The following is an 11986-nucleotide window of genomic DNA, read 5'->3' as shown; positions in this document are numbered from 1 at the left end:
ATACGCCTGGTGATCCGTATATACTGGAACAGGTTCAGGGACTAGGTAGTTTATCATACTAGGTAGCACTTATTACAACTTATAAATATTCGATCCACCTAATCTCATCTTGTAGCTACAACGGGCGGTACTTCCACCCAAAGGGAATATAATTTTTACATTTTAGTTGCGCCTCGCGAGCTACCTAGTTGCTGTCGGATCAAACAGATACTCGATGCGAATTAAGTATGAAATGTCAAGTGTGTGAAAATACGGAATTGTTCAGTCGTGTATCTATTCCGAATCTATACGAATGTCATTTAAGTGGACGCCGCGCCGGCTCGCGAAACCTTTAATGATAAATTAAACTACTATTTTGTTGAATCTAACGTTGACAGTCCTAAGCCTGTATAAAGTATGAAGCAAAGATTACAATTCATTATTATAAGTGAGTGCGCGTGCAGCCCTTCCCGCCCTTACCTATTGATGCAAGGCATGAACGAACTAGCTTCCTAGTCCAAGAATAAGTACCTTTCTTTTTCTTAACGAGGGGGAAACCTTCAAAAGGTACCCGACGACGTGGGAGCGACGCCGGGTTATGTGGGATTCTTACCGCACTAAAACCCACCCGGTGGCCGTCCTCAACGCTTGTTGGAGAACTTCGGGATCTGCGACGGAACGCAACCGGAGTCCTCCAAGCGCGATGCCCCGATCGGGCTCTGCCCTAGGGGAGCAGCTTTCGCTCCTCCCACACCATTTGGTGTACACGACGCTATGCGACCACACATACCGCGGTCCTTCCCGGGATCGCTTACTGGACGGCTAGAGCTCCCAATCTTGCCGCCCGCAACCCAGGAAGCCCCCTTTTAGTCGCCTCTTACGACAGGCGGGAGTTACCGTAGCCCTATTCTAGTCCCGGAACTACAGGGACAAAGAACAAGTACCTAGTCCACACCAAATTGTGTTAACTAATGAGACTTTATGGGACTAGGTGGAACAAGTTTCTGGATCACGTATTTTTAAATACTAGGAACAGGCATACCTAGTCCCAAATTTACCTAGTACAACCCATCTCTATAAACTACCAGCTACCAGTCAACCACAGTCCATAGTTGACAGAACACCCATACTCCAACCGTCAGTGCCGTGGTGTTTATACCGTCATGTAGGTTAACTTACTATCACAGAACACGCTGCATCTGTTGTCAAATGTCCGCAATTTCGTTAAATTTTTTACATTTGACAACAGACACATCATTGACAGGTATCACTCACAGTCGCCATTTTAATTTGAAGCTTCTGGGGCGGCTCGTCACGTGGCGCTAGTATATACACAAAAAGTCATTTTGGATGGAAGTATGCCCCCCCGCCTTTACTATAGTCTTGATTAAAATCCCCATAGCAGTTTTATATTACACAGTCTATATACTATATATGTACATTTTACTATACTCTATATTCGTTTAGGTATACATAATTTCTATACTCTTTGGCTGACTGGCTTTTCGCTAGCTCACGAAAGCGGACCTGGTTCCCATGCCTTGTTTTGAGTGTTATGCTGTGGGCTATGCGAGTGTGCCCCTGTGGGCAGAATATAGATCAACGGGTCAACAATCGTGAGAACGGATCAAAAAGAAAAATCATCAGTTTCACGCGAAGACCGGACAATGCGAATCCAGTCTACGTAAGGGCTGAAGCAGATACATAAACAAAAGAGTTATTTAAAACGTAGTGGATATATTCTCTTTGGTCTTATTGATCGCCATGGTAACGGGTTTGCATCACACAAATATTGAAAGACATTTATTAATACTGAATCAAACAAGAATTACTACAAACCCTGAAGATTTTGTTGCATAGTAATGATTCTATGGTCCTTTATAAAATTAAAGTCATCATCAAGATTGCTAAGTCATAAAAAATAATATTAAATATTCTTAGGTTAAATTTAATTATTGTGCATTCCTAAATTCAGTATGTATACTTTTACTAATGGGATTATTGTTTTTGTTACATTGTGATAACAAACATGCATGAATGCAAGTAATGAAGCTGAGAATATAAATAAAAGTATGTGGTAATGTGGATATAAATTACTCACGGGACGTTGAGCAGCGGATATGAACCGATACGTGGTGCTGCAGCAGCTCGGCGATGGCACGTACGGTTCCGTGGTGCTGGCCCAGCGTCGTGACTCTGGCGAGAAGGTCGCCATAAAGCGCATGAAGCGCAAATATTATTCGTGGGATGAGGCTATGAACTTGCGCGAAGTCAAGTCGCTGAAAAAACTAAATCACGCTAACATTGTAAAATTGCGCGAAGTCATCCGAGAAAATGATACATTATATTTCGTCTTTGAGTACATGCGTGGTAATCTGTATCAACTGATTCGAGATGCCGAGCGGCCATATCCGGAACCGGTGTTGCGCAATATTCTATACCAAGTTTTACAGGGGCTTGCTCATATGCACCGCCACGGGTTTTTTCATCGGGACCTAAAACCGGAAAATTTGCTTTGTGCTGGACCCGAGCTCGTTAAAATTGCAGACTTAGGGTTGGCTAGGGAGGTTAGGTCTCGTCCACCCTACACCGATTATGTGTCGACTCGGTGGTATCGTGCTCCCGAGGTACTACTGCACGACACAAGATACGGCGCCCCCATAGACTTATGGGCCTTAGGATGTATTATGGCAGAGCTCTATACGTGTCGTCCGCTTTTTCCGGGCAATTCGGAGATCGACCAGTTATACAAGATCACTGCCGTCCTCGGCACTCCAGACCGCGACGAATGGCCGGAAGGGTACGCGCTTGCCGAAGCTTTACGTTTTCGTTTTCCTACAAGCGGAGGTGTACCGCTTGGCCGTATCGTACCTACTGCTTCACCACCCGCTCTAGCGCTATTGGCGTCGCTGTTAAGGTATCCGCCCCGAAACCGCCCGACTGCGCCCCAAGCGTTAAGGTATTATTAATTTAAGGTTTATTAGGTAGAATCATCATTCCCTATTTGATCGAGTAATCGTGACTTGAAAGTAAACAGCAGAGATTTTAACGTAAATTATAAGTTTGTATGACAGTTCTTAAAACATGTCCGTCTTCCTTGTATTTATGTAGTAGCAGTATTTTCCGAATAGTATTTATGTTTGTTATATACAAAGGCATGTTTTTGTTTTTCAGGTTTCCATACTTTGCAGTCGGCACTGCTCTTGTTCTTCCACCTCCTACATCACGAGCGAGAAGGTTATTTTTAGTTTTTCTAGCTCATTTAATATACAGTGAAGTAGTTTTAGGAATAATAGCATTCTTTTTTAGAAGTACTGCAAGAGGAGAAAATGAAAATTCACAGCCACCCGCCCCTCAACCCCTTACATTGCCCACCTTGCCGCCTGCGGCGCCAATGTCTATACGGGATAGATTCGCCGACATACTAGGGTGCGTATGATATTTTTTATTAATTCAAAGAAGGTAGGCAGTTATTTGATGTATCATAAATATAGTTCAAAAAACTAAAAACACGCTTTTATGATAAAATCAACTAAAAATTAGGGAATAATTTTCAATCTAAGAATCAATTAAGGAACAGTAAATAGTATAATTGTGAAAAAAGCGTGGGTGCTCCATTTATCAGGTTCGAAAAGCGCCCCAAACTATTTCCACAATTATACTATTCTAGGTTCCACGTTCTAGGTTCACTAGGTTTGTAAGTGCCGTCGTTGGCCTATGCAAAATAAATATATTTCATTTCATTTCACGACATGTATGTCGTATGTATGATATGGAACTAAAAAACGCATATCGTGAGTACCTGTTACATAATAAAAATAATTTACAATCATCATCATCATCATCAACCCATTACTGTCCCACTGCTTGGCCCCGTGCCAAGCAGTGGGACAGTAATGGTTCTTCTCTCAGAATGAGAATAATTAGGCCATAGTCCACCGCGCTGGCCAAGTGCGTATTGGTACTATTGGTAGACTTTACATACCTTTGAAAATATTTTTTCTTTTTAACTGAATCTACAACAGTAATGTTAAAAGTTATTATTTTTTTTTGACATATAACATAAGTTCTAGTTTTAAAATCGTAAACTAAAAATGTTTAACCCGGGAAAATTCTAAAGTCGTCGTTGACGCATATACACATGTGTATTGAGTTAACCAAATTTACCGGTGGCTGCATGGCTGTATCTTACAGAGGTGAAGTAGTGCATTCGACGGTGCGCAATGGTGCTGCGGGCGTTGCGGGGGGTGCGGGGGCGGCCGGCGGCGGCGCGGCCGCGGCTTACCTCGGCGCGGCGCGCTACGTGGCCGGCTCGCGTATCGACACTACGTTGTTCCGTTCGATCCCGCTGCGATCACACCACGGTAATGAGTGTGAGTTGAGTTTCAGCGAGGCTGACTACCCGTCATGCATGACTGCTTGAATTCGCGGCGATTGAACTGAAATACATATTTCCACATCCAGTCCGATTAATATTAATTGCCGCATGGGAACATCAGTGATGAGAAGACCTGATTATAGACTCATGCCATACTTTATTCGGTATCTCCAATGGAACATAACCGGAGTCCTCCGAGCGCCGTGTCTCTATTCGGCTTTACCCATTTTAGTCGCCTTTTACGACAGGCAGGGCATATCGTAGATCTATTTTGGTCCCTATAATCAACTATGGAACGAAAATGTACTAGAACTCTTCGTGTTGGACTGCGAAGGTACCACCGCCGTGCATATTTCTGCCCAATGACACATGTATTGTTTTGAATTATAACATAAGGCCGGCATGGCAACTTATATGAGGCCTTCTAATTCAGTCCTCAGGCTATCAGATAGGACTCTAATCCTATCTGTGATTTATTATAGATGTCCAGGGGCAACAGTTGTCACTTTCTATGAGGTAGCCTGTATTCTCGTTTGCTACTTCTTATGACTTAATATGAAAAAATATAGTTTTATTCTGTCATTTCCAATGATATAATAATAAATTCGGATTTGCTCTTAAGGTATATTCCCTATAAGCAATTATTCTTGTACGAGTATGCGCTGTATATGCAGTATGAGATCATTAGTATAAGACACACTAGACAATTATTAGGAACTACGTATCTGATTGTTTCAGAGACGACCACTGTGGGTAGCGGTATGGCGCGTGTGGATTGGGCTGCCAAATATTTGCGATGAAATTTCAGATGATGAGATTTAAATGACGTCAATGATAGGAATGTAACTTTTAAATTAGGTAAAAAGGTTAAAAGTTAAGGAGTTATAAATGTCCAGCTGTAACCAGTAAACAACATTTCGGTAATCCCTCCAAAATGGCGCTAGTGTAGCAAAAGAGTGATGTGAATTGTCCAGTTGTCAACAAAGTGAAATGTGAGATAAAAGTATTAATTGTGGTGACTGGGGTACTTAATAGAACTATACAAAAACTTAACTATTTACGTAGTCTAAAATAATTTCATAGCTTATTTTTTTAAATTACCCACGTGCTACACTAAGGGCCTTCCAAATTTAACGACTTTCGTCTGTCAATAATAATCGATCCATCCAAGTTTTGTCTGTCCATGATTGAAATTTGAGGATTTCTAGTATGCTGACCTTGTAAAATTAGATTTTTGGTAAGAAAATCGTTAGATAATTTATTAACTGGCTAGAGATGGTTCTCGTTAACTTTACACTTCATACCATAGGTTACTTATACTCTTTGATACAGACTATCTCCGCCCACACAGATAAGTCAAGCAAGCAAGATGGGACTTCGTACCCACCGGTCTCTCATATGCCGCGTCTGCATTTGCAATATGGGGGGGTGGGTATGGTTCATCCGGGTCTCGACGGTACCTTCTTTGCCCGGGCAAATTCTCAAGGGAGTGAATACCCCCCGGATTTTCAATATTCTTTCATAATAATATAATATTATTAAATAATATAATGAGACAACATTAAAATTATACCAACCCCGCTGCTTAACGGGGGGAACCTCACAGGTAATTTTGTCGGACTATATACATATTTTTAAATTTTGACTTTGACATGCGAGCTGTCAGTTTTATCTCTGAGATTTGAGCGCGGATTTCAAATATTACTTGGACATGCTAAATACACATGATAAAAATGTTTATGGAACCACGATAGCCAGCCTGAGGTAGATATAAAATAAAATTACTATAAGTGTGTCAATCTTAAATAGTGAACATAATTATTATACTAATTATACTAGTCCTGAAAGACAATCTAACGCCGTAACTACAGACAGACGGATCAGTAATGATCATCATAATATTATGCTCTTTTTACTGATAATTGTTTGTAATGCAATCGAGTATAACTAATTAACTAAAGGGTTACGCAATTGTTGTCTGTTGTGCACTTTTATACGACTACATAATATATGTATGGTTTATAATAAAGGTGATGAGCAGTTTATTTTTCATTTATTGAGAGATTTCATCCAATACCTACAGTGAAAAATCCAATCTTGAGCGATTTTGGTGATTTGAACTTCATATACTTAAAAACTTTTGCCCTAGCTAAATGTTTAAAATAACGATAGGTGTACCTACATAAAAGTTTTTAGACATTTTTAAGCTAATATTGATCAGTATTGCCCATATTGGACCAGTAGGGCCTAAAAATTCGGCCGACAGGGGTGGTACCTCCTGTTAAATAAATTAAATTGTCCTCCTGTTGTAAAATAATTGTTAAACATTTAAAATGTTTAGGTCACACAGTTGCTGAAGATCTGAAGGATGATTTGGATTTAGAGATAGAGAGACAGGCACTACCAATACGATGTAATATCGCTGCAACGGGGATGTAAAAATAACGCTTTTCAGAGCTTATTGTCAATCATTTTACTCGAGCAGTCTGTAGGTCAGGTACACGCGTCGGGTATGTGATACTCTAAGGGTATAATACAACAATGCTTACAGAATACTGTTGCCACGAAATTGCAGCGCAACTCAGATGTTCACAGCCGCCCGGGTTGACGGCTTCCATGCCATAATGAGAAAGAGGGTTGCTTCTATGTTTTACCGATTGCGGAGTAGAGTCAATAGTATTTTGGAAATTATTGCGGAAAGGCTAGATTGTCCCATACAAAGTTCTGGGTGGGAGTAGTCACGGGTAGGAAACGTTAAGAGTTGTCCATATACATTAGTTGCTTTATGCCTGTCTCTCTGTACTCTCTCTTGTCGTGAAGTATAAGATATCCATAGTGTAATTTACTAACACAGTTGTAAACAAAATTGTATAACACTACATTCTATTTCATTTTATATTTAATCTTATTTATATTCAATTTTATTTTATTTCATTTTATTTGTTGAAATTTGCGATTAATTTCATTTTATAATATGGAATCCAATTCTGAAATAAATGATTATTATTATTATTATTAATATGGTCTCATAAATTTTTCAAAGCTATAAAAATAATAAACAGGCATATTGTTCTATAATTAAGCAACAATTTTCAATAAGGGCATATAAAATTGTAAATGAATGAATATTTCCTTATTTGTTGTTTTAGGATATTTTTGTATATTATGACCATTTCTTTAATAAGGATTTAGTCCGCGCCAAATTTCTAGTCCGCTCTGAAGTTGTTGCGAGCAGTTGTAGTCAGAGAGCCAATTCGGTCGAACACAGCTCCAAGCATATACTCTGTACCGACAGTAAGGGCACATTTACGCACTAATATTCCCGTGGGCGAGAGCGGGTAGTGGATGGGTGCCGAGGTCCCGCCAATATATACAATTTGCTGTTGCAACGCGACTAGTTTCTATATTCAGAGTAAACTAGAAGTTTGATGTGGACTCTAGCACCTTATTTTATGTGATTAAACAATTGACAGAGATTACTATAGTGCGTGTACCAAGTCTATATCCAATGGCATGTGTGATGCCACCCATACAAAAGTCATGAACACTAGGGACACTGTGTGGTGCATCATTTATCATCATCATATATCGATAAATGATAATGAAACCCGACAAAAGTGATTTTGTATATGACATATTGTTTATGTGCGAGTGTGCAATGGTGAATTAATTATGTAGTGGTAAGGAGTAATTGCCACCAGTGGATATCTGTAAATAACTTTACATAGGGTTGGTGTTCTCTTTAAAATCAGTCACCACTGCATTGCTACCCCTGAGGTCTCTGTTGGAACACTTCTTAGGAGTATCTCTTCCTCCTTATCAAACCAGAACACAGTGGCAAATAATACTGCTGTTATAAGGTAGGATGGTGGTGCCTTTGGAGTTAAATCATGAAGAATTCTTTACTCTCATATTATTTAATAATATGTGAACTAAATATTTAATACTTATTGTCAGAGCTAGTATTTGTATTACTGAAGTATATCTTCTGGTATGTACCCATTCTATGAAATATATCCCTTGTATCAGTAAATGAAATAATCTATGAATATTTTATCTTTTATTATGTATGTTGGACTGTTTGGTATTCAAAATAATTTAACCCTTTAATAGATTTTTAACTAGCTAATAACAAATTTTGTACATTAAAATGCAGCAGTCTTTGACTATACCACCAGTATTCTGCTACAAATACTATTTGCATATAAATATTCATACCCATTTTCTCTTCATTTTGTAGAACATTATGTAGCTTGCATTTATCACATGAAAGTAAAAATACTTTGTGCAAATTTCGTTTCTAAATTTGTTACTTTATCCATTCCTTAATTCTTTATAATTGTAAAAATCTGTAAATAGAATAAAAATAATGTACATGAAATACAAGTACAGAGATAGAATTATTTAAATAAAGTAGTCAATATCCTGTACCATTCTAATACTACTTTATATAAATATCAATGAGTAACAAAAATTATCACTTAGTATAACATGCAAGAAATCAAACATAAAGATTTACAGAAATGATTTAAAATTTTCAAGAATCTTATAAGTACACATGCTTGCCATAGAATTTAATTCTCAGAGATGTATTACTGCTGTGAAATACAGGGCACATGATAATTGCACATTTTAGGTAGGTAGAATTTTATAACAAAACTATAACATTAATGACATCTCAAATAAAACAAAAAGGTGTATACATAACTTCATCTCAAACTATATTATATTATTTACACTTTCGCTTTCATATAAAATCTGTGAGAAGTCAACAAGGAGCACGCCTCGGGCGTCACTCGTACTTGAGGTAGGCCTTGGTGTCGGGTGGCGCGGCCGAGTGCGCCGAGTGCGGCCACGCGTCGGGCGGCCAGCTATACACGCGCGGAGCGCCGCTCTCCAGCAGCCCCCAGCTCAACAGCTGCGAGCGCGGGCCCTGCTCGCGCTTCGGCGACGCCGTCGAGATGTTCACAGACACGCCCTTAATGATATGGTCCTGCCCGCACAGCGACTGGGCCACTTCTGGGTCCAGGAAAGTCACGAAGCTAAAGGCTCGAAAAGGTTTAGGCACAAACACGTCCGTCACTTGGCCGAACGCGCCGAAGTACTCGCGGAGGTCTTCGGCGGTGATGCTTTCGGTGCAGCGGCCGACGAACACCTTGCGGTGCGCGGCCGCCCCGCCGTCCTTGCTGTTGGGGATGCGCACGTCGCACCAGCGCCCGTCGATCATGTGCCGTCGGCCGAGCGCCCGCAGCTGCGCTTCGTACTCGGCGAACTTTATGAAGCCGAACCCCTTGGACAGGCCGGTCTTGGCGTCCCGTTTCACCTGCACCATGAGCAGCTCGCCGAAGGAGGCGAAGTACTCTCGCACCGCATCCTCGCCGGTCTTCCAGGGCAGGCCGAGCACGATAAGGTCGGAGCAGCGCGGGCGCGGCGAGGGCGGCGCACCGGCGCGCGGGAACGCGCAAAAGTAGCGGTGCGCGGCCCAGCCCTCGGCCGGCGGCGGCACGCGCTCCTCCACCAGCCGCAGCCCGCGCAGCCGCCCGCCCGAGCGGTACTTGAGTCCGCTGGCGCCCGCGAACTGCGCGGCTATGGTGCTCAGCAACAGCGAGCCGTCCTCCTCGGTCGGCAGCTCGATGGGCTCGTCCTGTTCGCCCTCGCTCACCAATACGTATTCGATCGACATTGCGCTCACCAACAGGCGCTGACTGTTTCGCTCCTCATCTTGTTTACATCATCATCTGTTGGAAGACATGTAATTGCGTTGTGAATCGCGTAATTTTTACGATTTCACCTGTGAATTATTATCATGTATGTTGTACGCGTGACGTATGACGTGACGTTACCTTCAATGTCAAAAATAAATCTGACACTGCTGACAACACAAGACTTCCGGACATTCGGATAATTGTACAGTAAGTCTATTATACAGTATTTTTCTGTTTTACCCCTAATAATATTTTATTTCTTATAGGTATTATGAATAAAAACTAAACAACAATCACAAAAACAATACAATCATGTATCCGTGAAACTAGCACAGCAATTGCCAGCAGAGCACTAAAAAAGAGAGTTCTATTCGCATGCATATAGTTCCTGATAATTTTCCGGAATAGTTCTGGCGATTTCACGGAAATAAAGCAGAATGAAATAATGAAAGAAAGAAAGAAAATAATGGTCTGCTAACTTCACATAGCAGAGCATTTTCTAGATAATTGAAAAAAATAACAAGTGATTCGTATAATTAGCTAATATCTATAATTCCTGATATTTTTCAGCGACTGTTCTCAAAATATAACTATTGGGTTGTTCGGAAAGTAATTTCGTTTTTTCCCGATAGAGGATTTAATTGTATTTTTTCACAGCTAAGTTCACACTTATTATTTCATTGTCATTATATGTTTTTACAGCTGCTATAGTAAGGCTTGTGTGTCGATAAGTTCAATTGATTTTATGCAATAGTTTTTGGTGGGCGCCCTTTTAAATATGGAGAGCAATAAGCAGCACTTTCGTCATAATTATTTTTAACATCTGATTTTTAACATAACATTTGAGCCCGATTTCTATCCACTTTGAACGTTCAGTTTCATTCAAAATTTTGAAGAATTATCAAAAACCGATGACAATACACGATTTTAATAATTTTGTACCATTGTCCTTAAGATAAAGATAAAGATAAAGATAATTTATTTGCTTTGAACAGTGAGAAAAGTTGTTACATACAATATTAATAGTCTCTTATTCAGCCTTTTCAAGCATGCAAATTGAATTAAATGAAATGAAATTACATTATATAAAATTAAATTCAACCAAATTAAATTAACTATACAACCTACATTAAATGAATTTTAATTGTTTAGATTAAATTATTATATATTGTACAAGGGAATACATTAATTACAATTAATTTAAATGTCAACATCATCATTCAAAAATTCTTTTATGTCATAATAAACTGCTGTCAAGAGAAATTATTTCAGTTTTATTCTAAATTTATTTATTGGCAGTTTTTTGACATAGTCAGGTATTTTATTAAATATTTTAACACACATGCCATATGCATTTTACTATAGTCACTTATGTCTTGAAAGGAAAGAATAGTTGGTTGGTTGGTTGGTTGGTTGGTTGGTTGGTTGGTTGGTTGGTTGGTTGGTTGGTTGGTTGGTTGGTTGGTTGGTTGGTTGGTTGGTTGGTTGGTTGGTTGGTTGGTTGGTTGGTTGGTTGGTTGGTTGGTTGGTTGGTTGGTTGGTTGGTTGGTTGGTTGGTTGGTTGGTTGGTTGGTTGGTTGGTTGGTTGGTTGGTTGGTTGGTTGGTTGGTTGGTTGGTTGGTTGGTTGGTTGGTTGGTTGGTTGGTTGGTTGGTTGGTTGGTTGGTTGGTTGGTTGGTTGGTTGGTTGGTTGGTTGGTTGGTTGGTTGGTTGGTTGGTTGGTTGGTTGGTTGGTTGGTTGGTTGGTTGGTTGGTTGGTTGGTTGGTTGGTTGGTTGGTTGGTTGGTTGGTTGGTTGGTTGGTTGGTTGGTTGGTTGGTTGGTTGGTTGGTTGGTTGGTTGGTTGGTTGGTTGGTTGGTTGGTTGGTTGGTTGGTTGGTTGGTTGGTTGGTTGGTTGGTTGGTTGGTTGGTTGGTTGGTTGGTTG

General features: G+C 40.2%; 2 protein-coding genes across 3 annotated transcripts; one reads left to right on the top strand and one right to left on the bottom strand.

Moving 5' to 3' along the window:
• The first annotated feature begins 1276 nt into the window (after window positions 1-1276).
• LOC140755733 (serine/threonine-protein kinase ICK) lies at window positions 1277-6413 on the top strand. 2 transcript variants are annotated; one of them, XM_073091037.1, is made up of 5 exons: window positions 1277-2938; window positions 3154-3216; window positions 3289-3408; window positions 4174-4352; window positions 5096-6413. In XM_073091037.1, coding segments are annotated over exons 1-5 (1203 nt in total). In that variant the 5' UTR covers window positions 1277-2099; the 3' UTR covers window positions 5098-6413. The 2 variants fall into 2 exon arrangements, with proteins under 2 accessions (XP_072947138.1, XP_072947137.1); XM_073091036.1 differs by having other exon boundaries at window positions 1306-2938; window positions 4174-4343.
• Window positions 6414-8404: 1991 nt separating this feature from the next.
• On the bottom strand, window positions 8405-10222 carry TBPH (TAR DNA binding protein homolog). Its single transcript, XM_073091041.1, has one exon. It carries the CDS (start codon window positions 10038-10040, stop codon window positions 9150-9152), a length of 891 nt encoding a protein of 296 aa, XP_072947142.1. The 5' UTR covers window positions 10041-10222; the 3' UTR covers window positions 8405-9149.
• Between the last annotated feature and the right edge of the window lie 1764 nt (window positions 10223-11986).

Source organism: Epargyreus clarus, unplaced genomic scaffold (assembly GCF_041222505.1).
Source record: "Epargyreus clarus isolate Ecla_fem2 unplaced genomic scaffold, WU_Ecla_fem_2.2 ptg000034l, whole genome shotgun sequence".
Classification (NCBI taxonomy): domain Eukaryota; kingdom Metazoa; phylum Arthropoda; class Insecta; order Lepidoptera; family Hesperiidae; genus Epargyreus; species Epargyreus clarus.
This window is presented reverse-complemented; position numbering and strand designations above follow the sequence as displayed.